The 23,475-nt window shown below is 42.2% G+C and overlaps 1 protein-coding gene across 1 annotated transcript in view; it reads right to left on the bottom strand.

Annotated features, from left to right (window-relative positions):
• The window catches only part of RYR2 (ryanodine receptor 2), a 698,126-nt gene extending 677,152 nt beyond the window's left edge, over nt 1-20,974 (bottom strand). Inside the window, exon 1 of the mRNA XM_074948896.1 lies at nt 20,714-20,974. Coding sequence (XP_074804997.1) covers nt 20,714-20,761 — 48 coding nt within the window. The 5' untranslated portion in view covers nt 20,762-20,974. The remainder of the gene's footprint in view (nt 1-20,713) is intronic.
• Between the last annotated feature and the right edge of the window lie 2,501 nt (nt 20,975-23,475).

The following is a 23,475-nucleotide window of genomic DNA, read 5'->3' as shown; positions in this document are numbered from 1 at the left end:
TTATACAGCATGTCTGTTGGAGAGCTCGTCGATGGACCAGCGTGTGCCACGTCACTAGCAATATCTTTACTGTGGAAAATGTCAATTAGAGATAAAGGTTAAACTAGGATTTATTTAATATGTGACCTTAAAAGAATTTGAATCCCAGTTTCCGAGATTAAGGGCTATTGTACTACTTACGATGCTGATAGAAATATTTTGTGTGTCTCCAGAGTCATCCCTATTGCACATTAAAGCTTGGATCAGATATAGTGAATTACAGTATTTATCTGCTGCTCCAACAGAGGGGAGAGTGTTCAGTCTTTTTTGATACATTCCACAAAATTATTTGGTGAGTAAATGCATACACAACTGGTTTAGGTCCATGCACAAGTACTATCAGGTTCGCTTTACTATAGATACATATTTAGATATATATTCATACAATAAATATTAAGTCACATAATTTACAGCCATCTTTATTCTTCTTCCTATAAATAAAAACAAGCTGCAAAGAAAAAAACTGAAATGTCCTCAGGATTGTGGTCGGACCAAGAGGACACATTCATCTATCTAGGTATTTAAATGGCCCCTATCACCATAGTAACTAAGCGCCTTATCTCGGACTGCTTCAGAGTCAAATTCCTCGTGCCCATATCAAGAGGTTTGATTATCTTGTGTCCAGCCTGTTCTTTCCAGTTGCACTATTAATTATATTGATTTTTAACTAGGACATGAACATGCAGCACACAAATCCTTATTCTTAGTTTTATGCTAATGTTTATTAATACTGCCACAGGGTTCATAGTTATTGAGGATCATATCAATCCAGTGTTTACCATGTTGGTTACATAGTCCATTCACAGTCTGGCATTATTCTTTGTACACCTTTCTAATTTCTTCCATTCTTCTATATTAAACATGCGTATAAGGTCTTTGTCCAGCATTATCCCTTGGCAAGCCCCTTGTTAAACTCACACAGAAATTAATGCCAATCTTATGCAGTTTCGCACAGTCAGATCACCTGAGAGAAGGGTTTCACCCAAGCATGGATGCCCTCATTATACATAGAGCCCAGACTTTACAGTGAATCCTCTGGAGGGACTTCCATTGAGTCAGAGAGAAGGGCTGAACCAGCTCTCCTCACTTTGTTCTCCTGCAGTAATTCTGACGGTCAAGATCTGACCAATATTGCGTCCTTTTCTCACATTAGACGAGTGAAGGTTGGGGCCCATGCTTTTGTGCTGCATCTATTAACATGATGTCTTCTGAAAAGCTGAACTATAATGAACTATCATGAAAACAGAAGTGTCTGTAATCACCTGACCACTTACCGCTTTCCATGACCTCACAGTGTTTAGAATATGAACAAAAAGTTGTGTCATGATACTTCAAAAAATATTCTACACATCAGAAACTCACTAACACACATTTCTTGAGTGGTCACCATTATAATGTCAGCTGTTATCACACTGTGGTATCTAACACATGGCAGTACCTCCATACTTATAACAGGAAATAATTACAATATTTTAAATGTTACAATGTAGTAACCACTGGCTTTAGCAAACACTAATTCAGATCACAAAACTGGAAGTCTCTTCCCACTTTTCCTTAAATATTGGATAGTAGATGCTGTTCTGAGATCTAATATTACTAAGGCTTTGTTAGCTTTATAAAAATCTACTACAGTATATTAAATAAAAAGAAAATCTATAATTGTCAAAATAAAAGGACATGGTACATTTTGCAGTGCATTATCCTAGTTACTCTTTGCTTATTTCAAGTTTGGTTGCCAAAAATTATGAACCTAAATGCATATTTAGGCACTAAAAAGTGCCCTGATTTTGAGAAAGGTTGAGCAACCAGCACTGCCATTCAAGTCTTCAATTCACAATAGATGCCTCAGTCTCAGTGTGAATTAACAACATTATATTATATAGTTATTGCAATAATGTGAAAGCACCATATCATTAAGCTCTCTCACTTTAGCAGCGTATTTGAAAAATCTATTTACTTTACCCAAGAAGAAATTTTAACACCATTATATAATGGTGAAAATGACAACACCTCACCCACCTTTTCTCTCTAACATAAGGAAAAGCAAGAGATATCAAAATAAATGAATTATTATACAATTATCAACTTACTGGCATTCAAGATTACCAATGGTTTTATAAAACAAATATATAAAATTACACTACTACCAAAGCTGCTTTGAATCACTGTTGGCCTACACTATTTTTTGGGTAGTCATCATTTTTTTCTGTTAAGACACACAGACAGTGACTTCCCATAAAAATGTTCCACTTGTGTTCTTGATATCATCACTGTGGTATTCCCTACAGCTAGAGAATACTGCAATAGCTCTATTTTGTTATGATGGCAATTTTAAGGGCAATTAATCTAAATTACTGTAAATATTTCAGTTTGGGCAGCTAACCCCCTCTTGCCTATTCTTTGATCCATTTCTATGATGTTTCCATCTCATCAGGCAACAGGCATTCCATTTTGAAAGCAGTCAAATACTGCTGTCACGTGAAGTATACTGCTGAAACACCCCGATGTGGCTTAAATGTTTAAGTTTACATGAACTTACTATAGGTCTCATAAGTAAGGGCAGAATAGAGACCAGAGATAGCAACAATGTTAAGACAAACACAAAAGCTACATGAGTCTATTCTCACACAACTAATGAGAGAATTTACTGAGCACAGTTAGTTTGGGAAGTGAAAGTAATCCTTTTCCCTTTGTCTACAATGAAGGAAGATTTAGCACAGGCTTTTTCAAACTGTTTGAATATGGAGAAACTAACTTCACATACTAAAATCAATTTTCAGCCCTACTTCTTCACCAAACCCAGACCAATTCCCTTGAAGATTTATGATTTTATTCATGACATCTGATCACAGGGCTTTTCTTAAGTTTTGGCAAAATCAAAAAAGGAACTTGCAAGATGTCAAGACTGAAAATCTTCAGTCGCTTTTACTTTTTCCAACCCTTTTACTAACTTTTTTTTTTAGTTTGATATTTTTCAGGAATGATCTTAGCTATTAACTCCATATTTTTCATATTCTCTTTCTCACTCAGAAATGATGTCTGAATATTCTTTCAAGATTTCATGAGAGATTTACAAGGATATTAATGCCTTCTAACAGGTACACGTAGATATCCACATGACTTAAGGAGAAAAGCTAGACCTATATGAAATCTGTATGTTTGTAATATAGACGTGTTCTTTGAAAAAATATATACTAATCAGGGCTTCTGGACTACTTAGCTTCCCCCCTCAGTGCTCCAGGAAACAGTCAAATAGCTCAGTGAGGCCATTACTATGCTACAGAGTTATGTCGACTTAACTTAGGTCGACGTACAGCCACCGCTGTAATTAAACCGCTGTTGCATGTCCACACTACGCTCCTTGTGTCAGTGGAGTGCATCCACAGTAGCAGCAGCTCTTGCAATAACACAGAGAACGGTGTACCATGGGTATCCCACTACGCAACTCGCCACCATCTGCCGCAGGGGGTTTTGGGAAGGGTTTGCAAAGCCTCCTGGGGGCAGTTTCAGCATCCCATGACGCAGTTTTCTCCATCCCCTCATGCTATGGGCTTCCTATTTCGCACCACTTTTCAACAACCCTCTATAATCTGCACGCTCACCAACTCTGTCAGAAAGCCTGGATCCTTCACTGCTTTCCAGTACTGCGGTGAGCATTATGAACACAACTCACCTGATCCTGTAGTATTTTATGAGCTACGAGTCTGATGATGATGCCTTGGTGTCTCCCTTGCTCTGTGCCATGGAAAGAAACAATTCAAGATTGCTGTTAGCATTCACGGAGCAGCTGCACATGGTGGACCGTCAGTTCTCGGCTTGAGAAACAAGCACTGAGTGGTAGGATCACATCGTTATGCAGGTATGGACTGCAGAATTTTCAGATGTGCAAAGCCACCTTCCTGGAACTGTATGCAAAGCTCACCCCTGCCCACCTGTGTAAGAGAGCTGCACTGGGAGCGGAGAAGTGAGTGGCGATCGCAGTGTGAAAGCTCGCAACACCAGACTGCTACCAATTAGCTGCAAATCAGTTTGGAGTTGGGAAATCAGATAGGGGGGTTGCTGTGATGCATGTGTACAGGGACATTAATCGCCTCCTGCTACAAAGAACTGTGACTCTAGGCAATGTACATGAATTAGTGGATGGCTTTGCAGCAATGGGGTTCCCTAACTGTGGTGTGGCAATAGATGGCACGCATATCCCTATTTTGGCCCCAGACCACCTTGTGGTAGTAATACTATCTCTATGGATAGTAATTCCATGCTCTAATAAGAATATAACAGTAGGGATCTATTATCAATGACCAGGACAGTGATAGTGATGATGAAATGCTAAGGGAGATTAGAGAGGCTATCAAAATAAAAAACTCAATAGTAGTGGGGGATTTCAATTATCTCCATATTGACTAGGTACATGTCACCCCAGGATGAAATGCAGAGACAAAATTTCTCGATACTTTAAATGACTGCTTCTTGGAGCAGCTGGTACAGGAACCCACAAGGGGAGAGGCAACTCTCGATCTAGTCCTGAGTGGAGTGCAGGATCTGGTCCAATAGGTAACTATAACAGGACTGCTTGGAAACAGTGACCATGATTTAATAACATTTAACATTCCTGTGGGTGGAACACCTCAACAGCCCAACACTGTGGCATTTAATTTCAGAAAGGGGAACTATGCAAAAATGAGGAGGTTAGTTAAACAGAAATTAAAAAGTACAGTGACTAGAGTGAAATCCCTTACTTGGGCACTTTTCAAAGACACCATAATAGAGGCTCAACTTAAATGTATACCCCAAATTAAAAACACAGTAAAAGAACTGAAAATGAGCCACCGTGGCTTAACAACCGTGTAAAAGAAACAGTGAGAGATAAAAAGGCATCTTTTAAAAAGTGGAAGTCAAATCCTAGTGAGGTAAATAGAAAGGAGCATAAACACTGCCAAATTAAATGTAAAAATGTAATATGAAAAGCCAAAAAGGAGTCTGAAGAACAGCTAGACAAAAACTCAAAAGGTAATAACAAAATGTTTTTTAAGTACGTCAGAAGCAGGAAGCCTGCTAAACAACCAGTGGGGCCCCTGGACGATCGAGAAAAAATTTTGAAGGAGAAAGTAGTTAAGGACATTGAGGTCAATGGTAAATGGGACAAAATACAACATGGTTTTACAAAAGGTAGATCATGCCAAACTAACCTGATCTCCTTCTTTGAGAAAGTAACAGATTTTTTAGACAAAGAATACATAGTGGATCTAATTTACCTAGATTTCAGTAAGGCGTTTGATACAGTGCCACATGGGGAATTATCAGTTAAATTGGAAAAGATGGGGATCAATATGAAAACTGAAAGGTGGATGAGGAATTGGTTAAAGGGGAGACTACAGCGGGTCATACTGAAAGGTGAACTGTCACGCTGGAGGGAGGTTACCAGTGGAGTTCCTCAGGGATCGGTTTTGGGACCAATCTTATTTAATCTTTTTATTAATGACCTCGGCACAAAAAGTGGGAATGTGCTAATAAAGTCTGCAGATGATACAAAGCTGGGAGGTATTGCCAATTTAGAGAAGGACCAGGATATCATACAGGAGGATCTGGATGACCTTGTAAACTGGAGTAATAGTAATAGGATGAAATTTAATAGTGAGAAGTGTAAGGTTATGCATTTAGGGATTAAATACAAGAATTTTAGTTATAAGCTGGGGACGCATCAATTAGAAGTAACGGAGGAGAAGAAGGACCTTGGATTATTGGTTGACCACAGAATGACTATGAGCCGCCAGTGTGATATGGCCGTGAAAAAAGCTAATGCGGTCTTGGGATGCATCAGGCGATGTATTTCCAGTAGAGATAAGGAGGTGTTAATACCGTTATACAAGGCACTGGTGAGACCTCATCTGGAATACTGTGTGCAGTTCTGGTCTCCCATGTTTAAGAAGGATGAATTCAAACTGGAACAGATACAGAGAAAGGCTACTAGGATGATTCGAGGAATGGAAAACCTGTCTTATGAAAGGAGACTCAAGGAGCTTGACTTCTTTAGCCTAACCAAAAGAAGGTTGAGGGGAGATATGATTGCTCTCTATAAATATATCAGAGGGATAAATACCGGAGAGGGAGAGGAATTATTTAACCTAAGTACCAATGTGGACACAAGAACAAATGGATATAAACTAGCCATCGGGAAGTTTAGACTTGAAATTAGACAAAGGTTTCTAACCATCAGAGGAGTGAAGTTCTGGAATAGCCTTCCAAGGGAAGCAGTGGAGGCAAAAGACCTATCTGGCTTTAAGACTAAACTCGATAAGTTTATGGAGGAGAAGGTATGATGGGATAACATGATTTTGGCAATTAATTCATCTTTAACTATTTACCATGGTAAATAGGCCAAATGGCCTGTGATGGGATGTTAGATGGGGTGGGATCTGAGTTACTACAGAGAATTCCTTCCCGGGTATCTGGCTGGTGACTTGCCCACATGCTCAGGGTTCAGCTGATTGCTATATTTGGGATCGGGAAGGAATTTTCCGCCAGGGCAGATTGGAAGAGGCCCTGGAGGTTTTTCGCCTTCCTCTGTAGCATGGGGCACAGGTCACTTGCTGGAGGATTCTCTGCACCTTGAAGTCTTTAAACCATGATTTGAGGATTTCAATAGCTCAGACATAGATGAGAGGTTTATTGCAGGAGTGGGCGGGTGAAATTCTGTGGCCTGCATTGTGCAGGAGGTCAGACTAGATGATCATAATGGTCCCTTCTGACCTTAATATCTATGAGTCTATGAGATACGAAAGGAGCACTTAAAGATGATAAAGTCATTGCAGAGAAACTAAATGAATTCTTTGCTTCAGTCTTCATGGCTGAGGATGCTAGGGAGATTCCCAAACCTGAGCTGTCTTTTATAGGTGACAAATCTGAGGAATTGTCACGGACTGAAGTGTCACTAGAGGAGGTTTTGGAATTAATTGAGAAACTTAACAGTAACAAGTCACCGGGACCAGATGGCATCCACCCACGAGTTCTGAAAGAACTCAAATGTGAAATTGCGGAACTATTAACTATGGTTTGTAACCTGTCCTTTAAATCAGCTACTGTACCCAATGACTGGAAGATAACTAATGTAACGCCAATATTTAAGAAGGGCTCTAGAGGTGATCTTGGTAATTACAGACCAGTAAGTCTAACGTCAGTACCGGGCAAATTAGTGGAAACAATAGTAAAGAATAAAATTGTCAGACACATAGAAGAACATAAATTGTTGTGCAAAAGTCAACATGGTTTCTGTAAAGGGAGATCATGTCTTACTAATCTATTAGTGTTCTTTGAGGGGGTCAACAAACATGTGGACAAGGGGGATCCAGTGGACATAGTGTACTTAGATTTCCAGAAAGCCTTTGACAAGGTCCCTCACCAAAGGCTCTTACGTAAATTAAGTTTTCCTGCGATAAGAGGGAAGATCCTTTCATGGATTGAGAACTGGTTAAGAGACAGGGAACAAAGGGTAGGAATAAATGGTAAATTTTCAGAATGGAGAGGGGTAACTAGTGGTGTTCCCCAAGGGTCAGTCCTAGGACCAATCCTATTCAACTTATTCATCAATGATCTGGAGAAAGGGGTAAACAGTGAGGTGGCAAAGTTTGCAGATGATACTAAACTGCTCAAGACAGTTAAGACCAAAGCAGACTGTGAAGAACTTCAAAAAGATCTCACAAAACTAAGTGACTGGGCAACAAAATGGCAAATGAAAATTAATGTGGATAAATGTAAAGTAATGCACATGGGAAAAAAATAACCCCAACTACACATACAATATGATGAGGGGCTAATTTAGCTACAACTAATCAGGAGAAAGATCTTGGAGTCATCGTGGATAGTTCTCTGAAGACATCCACGCAGTGTGCAGCGGCAGTCAAAAAAGCGAATGGGATGTTAGGAATCATTAAAAAAAGGGATAGAGAATAAGATGGAGAATATCTTATTGCCCTTATATAAATCCATGGTACGCCCACATCTTGAATACGGCATACAGGTGTGGTCCCCTCATCACAAAAAAGATGTACTGGCATTAGAAAAGGTTCAGAAAAGGGCAACTAAAATGATTAGGGGTTTGGAACAGGTCCCATGTGAGGAGAGATTAAAGAGGCTAGGACTTTTCAGCTTGGAAAAGAGGAGACTAAGGGGGATACGATAGAGGTATATAAAATCATGGGTGGGGTGGAGAAAGTGAACAAGGAAAAGTTATTTACTTGTTCCCATAATATAAGAACTCGGGGCCACCAAATGAAATTAATGGGTAGCAGGTTTAAAGCAAATAAAAGGAAGTTCTTCTTCACTCAGCGCACAGTCAACCTGTGGAACTCCTTGCCTGAGGAGGTTGAGAAGGCTAGGACTATAACAGGGTTTAAAAGAGAACTAGATAAATTCATGAAGGCTATGTCCATTAATGGCTATTAGCCAGGATGGGTAAGGAATGGTGTCCCTTGCTCTTGTTTGTCAGAGGGTGGAGATGGATGGCAGGAGAGAGATCACTAGATCATTACCTGTTAGGTTCACTCCCTCTGGGGCACCTGGCGTTGGCCACTGTCGATAGACAGGATACTGGGCTGGATGGACCTTTGGTCTGACCCAGTATGGCCATTCTTATGTTCTTCTGTGATGGAGTACATCAACAGAAAGGGCTACTTTTCTATGGTATTGCAAGCACTGGTGGATCACCAGGGTCATTTCACCAATATCAACGTGGGCTGGTTAGGGAAGGTGCATGATGCACACATCTTTAGGAACACAGGCCTGTACAGAAAGCTGCAAGCAGGGGGCTTTCTTTCCAGACCAGAGGATTACCATTGGGGATGTGGAAATGCCAACAGTGATCCTGGGAGACCCAGCCTATCCCTTGCTCCCATGGCTCATGACTGGCTCAGCAGGAGCGCTTTAACAACAGGCTCAGTAGCTGCAGAATGACTGCTGAATGTGCCTTTGGTGACTTAAGGGTCACCGGTGCTGTCTCCTCAGCAGGCGAGACCTCAGTGATGGCAATATCCCCCTGGGCATAGCTGCCTGCTGTGCACTTCATAGTATCTGTGAAGCAAAGTGGGAGAAGTTTCCCCAGGGGTGACACGTGAAAATTGAATGGTTGTCTGCTGATTCTGAGCAGCTAGATACCAGGGCTATTAGAGGGGCTCAAAGGGGAGCTATTCAGATCAGAGAGTCTTTGAAGGAGCATTTTAATGATGAGCCACGGTAGTAAGTGTTGCTGTAATATGTTGAGTCTGACACTAGTTTTTTCCACCGTGGTATGAACCTTGTAATGATTGCTGTGTGTGCACTACTGTAACAATGCAAATGCACCTATTGCTACTGTCTGTGAATGTTAGCAGCAGTTACCATGTGTTGGAGAATAATAAAGATTCAGTCACTTTCCATAAATTGATTTTTATTCCACACCCATCCAAACATACCAATGTCATGCTGAGGTAAATGTCATACACACAAGGAAAAGTATCTTTAAAGGGGAAGGGACACTGAATTCTCAAGCACATATGCCAATGAGGCTCTCACAGCGGGGTGTCTGTCCTGCTGTCATTGTGCATAATCTCCCATGGGGTGGAGTGCCTGGGGTACTGCTGCAGCCACAGAGGATATGTGGAATGGGGGAAGGTTGTCGGGAGGTCCTAAAATGCAGTTCTCTATGGGCTGCAAGAGGAGGTGAGCACAGATGTGTTCAGCCTGAAATTCAATCAGCGACTGCAACATGTCTATTTGCTCCCTGAGCAACATTATTATCTGGCCCTGGCCCTGCTTCCTTTCCTCAGTATCCCTCCACATTTTCTCACTGATTGCAGCACCTCCTGGAACATGTCTTCCTTAGACCTCTTCTTTCTTCTCCTGATCTAGCCGAGCCGCTCCGCCAGTGTGCATGAAGAGACCTTCAAGGCCACATCTGCAGCTGCTAAAGAAACAATGGACAGCGGTCCTATTGTCAGTGCACTTCCAACACTGGATCCAAACAAATTACAAGAACAACTTTCTCACTTTCTCTTGAAAGTCATAGAGTACAGTGGTAGCCTCAGCCGTGATAAGTATGGCCCATGGGGGGAGGGGGAGGAAGGAATGAATTGGGACAAATCAGAGGTGGGGGTAGCACTGGATTATCAATACAAGCACATAGGGCTATTGTATTAAATACTGGCACTGGGGATAAATTGGGACATGGGGCGGGGGGATTGCACTGGATTATTGTACTGAATACTAGCACCGTTTTCCTGGGCCAGTGGTAACTGTAGCTAGTATCTCACTAGTGAGGGTAATCAAGACTGCAAGGGAGCACTTCTGCATGAGTGTGGCTGCAGACTGGGTCCAAATGCTGCTAGCCTGTGTGCTGCAATAGTGTCTGCTGAAGTCATTGCCAAGTGGCGCGGGCAAGTGTCCTACCGTGGAGGAAGAAACAAGACAGGCTTCCCAAGAGACCTTCAGCAGAGGACTAAAGATTACCTCCAAGAAAGTTTCCTAGAGATCTTTATGGAGGATTCACGTGACATCCCAGTGTGCATAAACAAACTTTTCTGCAGGGCCCCCTCTACCTAGCTGTACAGGGGAATGAGAAACAAATAGCAACTATACCCATATTGGTTATTTCACTATCTCTTCAAGCCTGATTAAAAAAGCAGTACGTGAACAGATGCGTCCCTGCAGTATTGAAGCAAACTGAGTACTTACCAGAGGTTCCCTCCCCTGCATTAGGCTCAGCACAGCTGGACTGCTGGGAGTGGCTAGACTGCTCTGGAGTCAAAAGGAGGTCCTGGCTCCCCACACCACCAGATCTCCCTGTTGTCTGCCCCCCCTCCTCTTCTGCCTCCACTTCCTCATCCAGCATGTCATCCTCAGGGTTCACTCCAGTGGCTAGGGACTCCAGTCCCCCCCTCACCCCCTGAAGTATCCATGGGGCTCTTGGCAGTGGAGATGGAGTCACCGCCGATGATGCTGCGCAGCTCCTTTTAGAAGCAGCATGTCTGTGGCTCCACACTAGAGCGCGACTATTTGCCTCTCTTGCCTTCCAGTATACCTGCCTCAGCTCCTTGATTTTTTACATGGCACTGCCACGTGTCCCTGTAATAGCCCTTCTTCTCCATGCCCCGAGCGATCTGGCCACAGATATCGTTTCTGCAGCTGCAGTGGAGCTGCAATTGCACAGCCTCCTCACCCCACAGACCCAGGAGATCCACCGCCTCTGGTGCACTCCAGGCAGGAGTGAGTTTTCTGCATGGAGCTGGCATGCTCAGCTGGACAGTAGTTTTGTTAGTCCTCCACTCCGAGCAAACAGGAAGAGCAATTTCAAAACTTCCTGGGGCTTTAAAAGGAAAAGAACACATATCTGTGTACCTGGCTACAAGGCAGAAGAGTTCGAAACAGTGACCAGAGCGGTCATGGTGGGCATTGTGCAACACCTTCTGGAGGCCACGTAGGTCGATGCAAGCGACACAGTGTCTACACTGAGACTGTGTCGCTCTAACTACATCATCCTAGGCACGATGCCTCTTGTCCAGGGGGTTTTATTAGCTTGGTGTAGCAGGTGAATTAGAGCAGCGGAAGGAGCATTGTAGCATGTACGCCTCCATAGTTAGGTTGACATAAGCTACCTTACATTGACTAACTTTGTAGTGTAGAAAAGCCCTTACCTTGGTGAGTACTTTTAAAAGATCAGCTATGAGCTAATTTCCTTGTACAGCTCCATCCCCGCACCCCCACCCTAAAAATTTAAGAAAATGAGTAGTGTCAGTGCCTCTCTTTTCTTTCCACCCCATTCTGTTCCTCAAAAGGTAGACACCAAGGCCATGTCTACACTACCACTTATGTCGGCAAAACTTATGTTACTCAGGGGTGTGAAAAAAACACATCCCCTGACCACCATAAGTTTTGCCAGCATAAGTGGCAGTGTGCACAGCGCTATGTTGGCAGGAGAGCTTCCCCTGCCGACATAGCTACCAGTGCTCATTGGGGATGGTTTAATTATATTGATGGGAGAGTCCTCTCACATCAGCACCCAGCAGCTACATGAGAGATCTTACAACGGCACAGATGCATCAGTACTGGAGGTACAAGGAAACCAATTCATGGCTTAACCACTCCAATACTTGTGATTTTTTATTTCTATTCCACTCATTCTGAAAAGTGGCCCTGACCTTTTTCCTCATACTTAAAAACATTGTCCTCTGCACAGAAACCAAGTCTGGAAAATATCACCCCAAAAAGTTATTTATTACCTCCGGACAAGATTTAAGGGTCTGATCTTTCTTACATTGTAGTCAACAGCAAAATTCCCATTGACTTTGATGGTACAGAATCAACCTCTTAACTTTTTCAAAACACAAATAAAATTGCTCTGTTTTTACTTCCACTTTACAGTGAAAGGGAAATCCATCTCAGAAAACATACACAGCTTAATTTTCCCAGAACTGCTGCACTAAGGGATTCATCAGATAAGCCATAAAAGAAATCTCATCAATCCATATTGGCAGATTTGGGGTCTTTCCATGGTATGTTTATTGGATTTGCCAGAATTGAGATTATATTTATAGAATAATAATAAGTACTGTGAGTACATTTCTAGGCATTCTGCCTGCAAACAAGAGTCTTAGGTTAAAATCCTAGCTCTACTGAAGTCAATAAGAGTTTTGCCATTGACTTCAATTGAACCAAAATTTTACTCTTAATACATATAATAGAACGTCACTAACTCATGCTGACTGTAAGACCCACTGCAACTTAATATATTTTACAAATTAGTAAGCAAAACAAACATTAAAAGCAGTGACACTATATCACAAGGTGTATTTTGTTCATAGCGTAGGTTAGTGTTAATGATTTATGTCAATACCTCATAATAGACTAATAAATATACCATGGTGTATTTTTGTGGAAGTTAATGGATCTTCATAATATGAGACCTCATTACAGCATCTGCTATTAAATATTTGCTGAGTGAAATGGAGACAGATGGCTGGTTTTGTGTACAAATCAGCAAAGTAAGATTTAGAGAGGCACAATTGCACACTGCAGGAAGAACACTACCGACTTGTTTCATCACCAGCCAGTCAAACTGAAACAAAGTCACACCAAGACAAATCTGAACTCCTCTCACACATTTCATTAGGATGAATTAATTTTAAAGCTTAGCGAAAACTGCTCAATCATTAACAATATTGAAACAATGGACAAAAAATCCAATTTGAATCACTCCATTTTTATTAGAAATTATAACAAGGTCCAGTTTTGAGTGATTGCAAAGATGCCATCCCCCTCTCCCCCAAACACTCTCATACACCCCTCACAAAACCAAATCCAAACCCCAAATGACTTAGTCAATTCAGGAAATTCAAGCAATATTTTAGAAGTAATTTGAAAGGAACACCATAAACTTACATTTCCTGCCTGACATTGTTTAACCTACTATTGTAACAAGTAACACCTGTAACTGAAAAATTATAGAAAAAAAATCTGCATTTTTTAGTTTATTTTACTTGTACATTTGACATCACTTTGTGTAGAGTCATTTTCAATGTTTCCCCATCTAGTCAGTTTCCCCTCTTTGGTCCTGATTCAGAAAAGCACTTAAGCATATGCTTAAATCTATCCTTATGCAAAAAAGCACCTTAAGTACTTTTCTGAATCAGGACCTTTGTGTGTACCTTTCATACAGCAACAGCGGTGAGAAAACCAACTTTTAAAAAAATGATAGGTGACTGTGTAAAACCACAACACTTGGCAGGGGAACTCATAAGCAGATGCAACACTGAAACTGCATTAAACTCATATTTTGAAACCGACTAATTTACAAGCTAGTAGAGTTCTTTTAAATCCTATAGCTTTTAACTCCTGTGAGAAGCCCCACCCAAGCCCTTGATCCAACAATGAACTCCATACATGGCAGATTTTAATATATATTTATATATTAAAAGGAATAGAAATCCTCATACCTCAGGACATAACTGATGAGGATTGGAAAGCAACTTTCTTGAACCTCTCTTTGAAGCAGCTGATAAAGGCAACTCTGACAAATAGGGCAGTGAAGTAGATTGATCACTGGTATGGTCCAGTAAGAAAATTCCAATGTTCACATCAAGTGTTCAAATACTTGAACCAGTTTGTAAGAAATCAAGGTATTTTTTGCATATAGTTCACAAACAAAAGAGGGCTAAATTTGTTGGATAAGTTGTTCACTACTTATAGTCCATTCAGCTCAATTCCAAATCAGAATCTGAGCTCATATTCAGTGCTGACACTGCAGTGCAGTACTGGAAGGAGGAAGGTGGATACATTGCAATGCTAGCCATTCCATCCCTTTTATGAGATGCTGATTTGTGGTCCTTCGTATCAGTCTCCGGTGAATATCCAGGAGTCACATATTATGAGTCATAAATGGTACCTTTTAAAAATTGACAAGAGTGTTCTGCTCAATGTACTCTCTCAATAAAACTGGTTCAAACACCCAAGGCTGTTTTTGAAAGGTTTGCTGAGTGTATATATGTGGCTGTGTTTTTATACATGGTCACTGCAATGACCAGAATCTAAGTCATCATCATAAACCACTTGAAGATACCTGGTATATGAAAAGCACTATAGAAAAATAATGCAGTACTACTGCTTTCCACTCTAGGATACACTTAGAAGAAATTCAGCTCATGTTTATTTTCCTTTTTATTATCTGTAACAATTTACATGAAGGCAAGATCTTGAAGATCGCATCAGCTCCTGTTGTTTATCTTCCCTGTATTTCCACAGTAGTTACTGTGAAAGAAAGACCTCAATTCAGGACAGCACTTTAGTACATAACTTAAGTATGTGCTTCACTTTAAATCTCATTTAATTGCTGTCCTGGAAAGGAATGCTTTCCTGAATAGAGGCCAATGTGATCTTGAAATACTTGGTGTTGTAGCCCTCAAATGTTACTGGGCATGGCACTCTTTTAGACTCAAACTTAAATCCACACAAAACCTAGTGGTCTCCTACTGTCATGATGTTACAAATTGTTAAATTCTGACAGTGAAGTAATAAAGTACTTTATTCATGCTTAAAAAGTGAATCCTGCATAATTTCACGCTTCCTGTTGACGTACTTTTTAAACTGTGTCTCTGATTTTGCATCCCTGTCACACTTTTTAAGGGCCTATTTCACATTTTGGCACTGGCAGATTGAGAGCTATACTGGAGAACTATAAATTCAGGTGGGAAATGAGAAGCAACAGATTAATTTTTTTTAAAAGACAAACATACTACTTAATTTCTAATTACCCTTTCAACAAAATGAAGAAAGGCTAAGTAAAGAGTGGAACACTGAGTGGAACACACAGATTCCACTGACCAGCTATACCGAAAGAAGGACAGGAGACACTTGATATGGATTTAATCAGGCCGCAACTTCATTATTAGATGTCTGGTACTACCCGGCAGATAAACATGTACAAATGTAGGTAACCCCCTATTTATTCCGTAATTACCCAGGGGGCTTCCACCATCTCCCCCTCATTTTTCCATCCTGGTCCCTCCAGAAATATCCATTGCTGGGACCTTACCATCCACCCCCAACTCGTAGCTATAAGGTGGGCTATAAGAAAGTGGGGTTGGCTCCCTGCCATTCCAACCATAGGAGCCCCAAACCCCCCACTGTTCCATTCCTTTAACCAGCACCTCTTTTTTAAGTCCTTTACCAGGCCATTTATCTGGTCACTGGATGCCTTCCCTATGGAGTACTTGCACTGGACATCCGCCACAAGGAGGCGCCAGCAATTACCTTGGCCGCCTCCCCCACAACCCAGTCAGGTTCCTAAACATCTTCCAATAGCCTTTTGTATAGCAGCCCAAAACATGACCTGCCCCCCCCACCCCAAGTTTGATAGGTGAACCCCCATCCTCCCAAATGAACTCGGTTGCCCCTTGCACTATGTAAGGATCATTGAGGACTCCTACAACGGGGTTGCAAATGCCATGTACTGCAGCACCCACCCCTTCCTGATGGGCCATATAAGTGACCAGCATTCCAGATCCTGAAATTGGAAGAACTTTTTACAACTTTCTTCATAGCTGAGCCATGTACCCAGAGCCAAGGATCTGCATGCCACCGCCAATCTGATATGCCAAGGTTCCATAGCACCAGCAGTATCTACTCAAGTTCGTCACTAGCTCCTGCCTGGTACAAGCCCTCCGCAATCTGTTGAACTGAAAACAAGACAGGGCATCTGCTATGCCATTATCCACTCTGGGCACGTGCTTGGAAGGAAAAGAGATGTTAAGGCTTAAACATTGTGGCACAAATGCCCTCACTAAGTTCATAACCCTGCAATTCTCCAAAGAGATGATTCCGTTAGATCTTGAGAAAGGAGATTTGCTCGGGTTGTTATTTTTTTTCTTTTAGGTATCACCATTATTACAAGCATATTGATCTTAGCTGCCTTGCAGCCTGTTGAGAGGGGTTGCAGCACTGCTGGTTTTGTTTCCATGTGTTGTAATTGTGTCCTGTTACAAATATCTGAAAGAAGAATCTAGCTCAAACTTTAAAAAATGCTACAGAACTTGATATCCCACCAAAGTCATCCCTATTGCTTTTGGGGAGGCTCCTTGGGAACATTTAAATTACAACATAATTACCCCCTACTTTAGACATATGATTGCTCCCAAACTTCGTTTACATCACAGGTTAAATCAAATTCAGGAGGTGATGGTGTTGGAAAGCCTGAAAGCATCTTTAATCAATACAAAGGATACAGTTACCTAGCGCCCTCTTGAAAGTTTAAGATTAGCTTGGTTCCAGTGATAGTTTATAGCTCTGTTCCATAGGTCTTTCCTATGACGGTTTTAGAGAGTCCAGGTTAGGGTTGTCAACCCTCCAGGATTGTCCTGGAGTCTCCAGGAATTAAAGATTAATCTTTAATTAAAGCTTGTCATGTGATAAAACCTCCAGGAATACCTCCAACCAAAACTGGCAGCTCTAGTCCAGGTTTGTACTAAGAAGATCAGCCTTTTCACATATGTATTATGGAAGGAGTCTGATTGTTAATATGAAAAGATTTTCTGTTCTTCTTCCCTGGAAGTCTGAATTGCTTTTATTTCAGACAAATTATACATCCTGGTAAAGAATTTCATGTTATTTCTAAATGTTATGAGCTATAAACAGGTTATATTCTTGAATGTAAAGACTGACATGTGGATGTTTATTTTGTACTATGCATGCTCTTTTGTTTCTTAACATTAACAAGGATTAATACAGATGGGGGCTCTCCCTCCTCCCATCAAATCCATGCAGGGCACAAGCTCCCCCCGAGTCCCTCCCACCTGCATGCATGCATTTGATGAGGGGAGCCAGAAAAGAGGAGTTTGTTTCTGGCTGAAAATTATATATCTAATATAAGATTATTACCAAATGGAATGTTAAACAAAGTTATGAGTCTGAACACTGTCCATGCTGAGGTGTGAAATTCATAGGGCTAAAAAACATTTCCCTGAGGACTAGCCTAATGATACAGAAGCAGCATTCTAGTCCATGTCTCAAGGATTCTAAAGCAATTTTAGCATTGCTCTTCCAGCGACTCAAGGCAATAAAAGATTACATTCTCCTCTCTAAATGGGATGTATCAGACTTGTTGCAAAAGGAATCAAGAATCCACACCAGCAGAAGTTTTGCAGGGAGCCATGCATGCAGCCATCTTGTCCAAAGAAGAGGCAGCAAACAAAGAAAAACAGGGAGATTAGACGAAGTAGGAGAGACTAGAGAGGAAAGGAACACAAAAATATAGATCAATATAGGGGACACACACAAACTCAATTTACTAGTTGAATGTAAAAAAATATTTTTTAAAAAAAAATCAATGGGAAAAATGTACTTGTAAAGAATAAAACCCCAATTTTCTCTCTTTAAATATAAAATGTCTAACATATGATGCTGACATTCCAATGCAAAACTTCATTTATGCTGCAGAACCTTTCCAATTTCATCTAAAAAGTGACTTTTAAAAATGCAGCAGTGATTGTATACAGCAGTGTGCAAAGAATGCTAACTGAAGTGTAGTGGGGTTTATAGATTATTATCCGCTATGGAATTACCTGAACACAGAAAACCATTTTACGGAGGATCACAGACTAGGTCCTTCATGGTATGTTTTATCTACCAAACCATTAATACACCCCTCTATCCCTAATAACCAATTGATTAAAAATAAAGACACCCAAATTGCATTCATTATCAGGAAATATTCAGTTTGCAAACTAAATATTTTATCAATGCCATGTAGAAAGTATTACACATGAAATATTGAGCCCTGGGAGGTTAGTCAAAAATTTCAAACAATTAACTAAGACTACATTAGGGTGAAGCCTGTTTAATGTTTAAAAAACAAATGAGTTTTCCATCTCTTTTCATACAAATGTTCCCAGCGCAGGTGTACGGGGAGGGAAAGGGGTAGATTGAGGATTAAGGCAGGTCACCATATAGAAACAATTTTAGATTGGTAATTCAAAACTTCACAAAAAAAGGAAATGTCTAATGCCCTTTTTATCTGTATGTCTAAATTCCTCCATCAAAAAACTTCCCACTTCTCCAATTTGTCACCTTCTTCAAGGTCATTTTCTTACCAGGCCAACATTCTAAGAATTTTTAAAGGATAATCCCAGGCTAGGATTGCCTCTTTATTGACAGCAGGACATCCGTTATCAGAAGTGTTCTTTTACGTAATGAGCTGCTCCTGTCAGGGTCTGTAGTTTTAACATTACCCTATATGTACATAGTGTGACATTAGCATGCACATTGCTTCAGTTTCCCCATTAAGCATTTCAGATAACACCTCCATGAGCTAAACTTAACATTTAAACCTGCAGTAAACCTGTAAGTGCACAACTCTTCCAAAATATTTGTACCAATTTTAGCACTAGGAAACAACAACCAAACTCTCACAGATTGTGAAGCCATATCTTCTTTCAGAGAAAGCTGAAAAGCAAACTCAAATCTATTTGCCAGGACTGCAGTACATGCCACATAACATTAACAAGAAAAAAAGTGGACAGTTTTGTGTTCCCTTTTTCAACACTGCATAACAATTGTACTCTCAACAAGACCGGATGTTTTGATGGATTCAAAAAATAGTTAGAGTAGATTATTCTTTTAATGAATCCAGTTTGAAGCAGACAATGTAATAAGAGAATTATCCAAACCAGCCTCCACAATGTTGAAAAATGATACAAACATGCTCTGCAATATACCATCTACTTGAGTTGTTTCTCCTTTTTTTCCACGCACCTTTTTCTCATTACTTGTCACAAATCAAAAATGTTTTCAAAATGTGACTGTGCTAAATAAAAAGAAAAATGAAGTTTAAGCTACACCATACAGTTTCAATGTCTACACATACGCAAAGTCTACACTGCTCTCAAAACTACCTAAATATTTGTGTATAGCAATATTCAAAAACACCTATTTGTAAAACTTGCTAGGACTTTGTGTATAAATAGCACTTGGGAGATGGTGCATGAGGTGAATAAAGGCAGTGGTTGATGAGAAATAGTCCAAAATGAGCATAATCAGCACTCATAATACAGAGCCAAACTGAGGGAAGAAATGCTTGGGCACTTTAAAATGTACTGCATTTAAAAAGCAAAGGAAGAAAAAAAAGATGTTTGTGAAAACATGTAAGTACTAATCCACCTTCAGTGATGATAATGCCTGCAGTTGTTGGGGGTTTTTGTGAGCAGGGGGTGTTTTTGCTTTTCATTTTGTTTTTGCAATAGGCACTACAGTTGCAGTTTTGAGGCTGAGCACTGCTGCTTGGTTAGTATCTGCAGTGTTCAGAACAAGTCAGAGGGTGGAAGGGGAGCGCTGAAAGATACTTAGGGGGAAACGGTGTTCCTGCCGAGCCTGTGATGCTGCCTCGCCCAGTACCACTCATTCTCCAACTGTCCGCTAGCAAGAGCCTGCCCTGCCTCGGGGTCAATCCAGGAGTAACCAAAGGCGAGCCAAAGCCACCGCGCACGTTACTTTTAATTGTCACCGCATTGCTAACGCACAGCTGAGAGGCATGGCTGCTCCCTCGCGCTGCATTCCCACGCAAGCACCCGGCCAGCCACCCAGCCCAGCCTCAACACTTCTCTCCTTCCAACCACCACGCAAGGCGGGCCGCGGCTCCCCGGAGCGAGCCCTCCGCTGCCCCCACACACATGCACCCCGACACCGCTCAGTGCACGGGGAGGCGTTCTGGTTTTCTGCCGCGGCGCGTGTGCGCGCCTGGGAGAGCCGGCGAGAGATGGGGCAGAAGGGGAATTCCCGGCAAGGCTCTCCCAGCCCCCCCCAACTCCCCCCGGGGAGTGGGGCTTCCCCAGCACCGTGGACACAAGGCACAAGCTCCCCCTCAGCCCCCGCATAGGCACGACGCTTGCAGGACACAGGCTCCCCCTAGTCCCTCCCAGCTCCGGGCATGCCAGGTTCTTCCCCACCCTTCCCACGCGCGCAAGGCACCAGCTCCCCTCAGCCCCCGCATAGGCATGGCTCAGGGAGCCCCCCTCAAACCAGTGCAAGGCGCACGCTCCCCCTTGGCTGACCCCCCGCCACCACACCTATCCCCCTCCCCCGCGCGCCCCACAGCTCCCCGTGCCGGGCACGCTCTGCTGCCCCCCACGCCCCGGCCCCAAAAGGAGCGCGCGGTGCTTACAGTTCGCAGGAACTGTATCTCGTCCTCGCCCTCGCCCCCTTCGGCCATGGCTCCCCCTCTCGCCCGGCGGCCGGCGGCGGTGCCCGGGCTGGCGGGGCTGCAGCAGGGGGAGAAGCTCACGCGCGGCCCCGCGCCGGACTGGGGGAAGTGGGAGCGCCCCGGAGCCAGCAGCCCCCGCTGTGCCGGTCTCGCTCTCTCTCCGCAGCGGGTTGACGGCGCTGCCCGATCTCCTCAGTGCCAGTGCCTGGAAGAGGAGGGATGTGATTCACTGGTGGGGGGGGAGGGCGGAGCCGCTCGGCTCCCCCGCTGCTGCAGGTGATCCGCAGCCGGCTCCCTCTGCAACGCAAACCTGCGGCCCAGCGCCCCTTACTGGCTACTCGACAGATAGCCTGTGGCTGCACACCGGGCCCACAGACAGTGTCACGCTGCTGGTGTACCACACTGGACATTGCGGGGGGGGGGGGCGTGCTGCAGACGGTGGGCAGCGCTTTCAAATGGCCGCTAGCTGTGGGCGCCCCACTTCGGAACTCCCCGACCTTCCCCGCAGGGACCTGATTTGCAAAGGTGCTGAAAACCCACAGCTCCATTTAGGAGCCTCTGAAACATTAGGCCCTGCCTGTCTCAAGTAGCGCACCCAAAACGGAAGCACCCAGAAATAGTGGCTACTTTAGCAACTGGGACCCGTGGATGCATATTTACACAAGGTTTACATATTTTTCTGTACATATAACATATGCACAAAAAATGGAGGGTCTTTTGTGTGTGTACGCTGTAGGGGTTGTGGGACTAGTGACCACTATAGTTGAGTTTCCATTCTAACCTCCTGTTTTCAGTTGTTTCATAACTTTCAGAAACTTTCACGCTGATATTTTTTAGTCTTCATCTCTGATTGACAATTTTTTTTATAATTATGATCAAAAAATTCTTTAGGCATTAGAGTAGAAGGATAGCCAAAAAAATACATTATCCCTATTGTTTTAATATTTTTTTAAAATTCTTTTGAACTTTTTTGAAACAGCTCTAGCTACAAAACTGCTCTAACTGTGGAAAGTTGAAATTGGTCAAGAAGTACTCATTTAATAGAGGTGCCTTTGATTCGGATGAGTTTTGAGTTTTTGCAAATCACACTTCATGCACATGCACTGAATTGAAATGATTTTTTAAACACACTTTAGACTAATGATAAAAATATGATTAGATTTCCTTGCTACAAAATTTAACCATATTGCAACCGGGTCTTCTGTTTTAACTATATTGTAATTGGGGCCGTTGACTAGGGACCCAATCCTCCAAATATACACATAAACAGCCATATTGAACTCAGTGGGACTACTCATGTTTGTAAAGTTCTTCTCATGTGTAAATATTTCCAGGATTAGGGTCATGGCTAGATTGTAGTACATATACAACTTTCCTTTGTATCTTTTAAGGTGAGCAGCTAATGGGGAAAGTGCTACACTTACTGCACATGTGAGAAGAGCACTATAAGAAAAAAATGGAAATTATATAAACAGCTCACAGAACCATCAAAAGGCTGAAATGTTTTGTATAATTTTCAGCAAAACATCATCAGGAAATGTACAAAGTAGCTAATAGCAAAGATTTTTCTGAATAACTGTGGGGAAAGAAAGATTAACTGTAATTGAAAATACTGTTTCATGAGTCATTCACAAAGCAGCACTGTACACACACACACACACACATATAAATACAGTGCATATGTGTATAACATATGTACCCAAAACAAAAACTTATTAAGGCTGCTCAAGTGCATACAGTATATCATCAACACAAACATAAAAAAACCCGAAATCACTAAAGTCCTCAACCACCATAGTTTTGTCTTCTCCATATTACTTCCCCTCTCTCACACATACACACACACACCCCTCCTCTCTTCACCTACCCACAAAATTTGCCACCTTTGACTCCAACCGAGTAGAAAGGTTAGAATTGTTTTCAAATTGTTTAAAATGTTGCACTAGTGTTGTGTTGAAGCAGGAGATTAGTGTGTATTGTGTAAGGTTTTAGTCAATTGTGTTGTGTTGGAAGATTAAGAGAGGGAATTATTTGCTAAGTGGAAATAACTTGTGATTGTGTTAGGAAGTTACTGTAATGTCTGTAGCAGTGCTATTTAGGTGAGGTAATGGGAAAAAAACACACATGCAATACCAAACTTTGTTAGTAATTGACATTTGTGGGTGTCAGTAAGGGTGCATGTTATGTGTGGAGCTGGAACACACCCACACATGTGTGTTCCTCCTACAGCTGTCAAGGTGCTTCAGTCCTGCTCTCCCTGGTGTGCATGGGGAGCAGCTCCAGGGGCTCTTGACACACTGCCATCCCAGACCTTGCTGGGGGGCAGTTCCAGGTGCTCTTCATCCCCATCTCCAAGAAATGAAGGGAATCAGCTGCAGGGTCTCTTCAACTCCACGCTTCTGTCCTGTGAGAACAGTGTTGGCTGCTCCCTCTACCCTAGCCTAAAACTTCTGTTAGCTCCTATGGGGTAGAGAGCTCTGTCTGTCTCCTGGAGCAGCCCTCATAGACTCATAAATTTTAAGACCAGAAAAGACTATCATCAGCATTTGGTCTGCCTTCCCGCACATCGCAAGCCACAGAACCTCACCCACCCATTCCCATAGTAGGCCCATAACCTCTGTCTGAGTTACTAGAGTCCTCAAATCTTGATGTAAAAGACTTCAAGTTACAGAGAATCCACCTTTTATTCTGATTGGATGCCCATCCCCAAGAGGTAGGGAAGA

Source organism: Natator depressus, chromosome 3 (genome assembly GCF_965152275.1).
Source record: "Natator depressus isolate rNatDep1 chromosome 3, rNatDep2.hap1, whole genome shotgun sequence".
Classification (NCBI taxonomy): domain Eukaryota; kingdom Metazoa; phylum Chordata; order Testudines; family Cheloniidae; genus Natator; species Natator depressus.
This window is presented reverse-complemented; position numbering and strand designations above follow the sequence as displayed.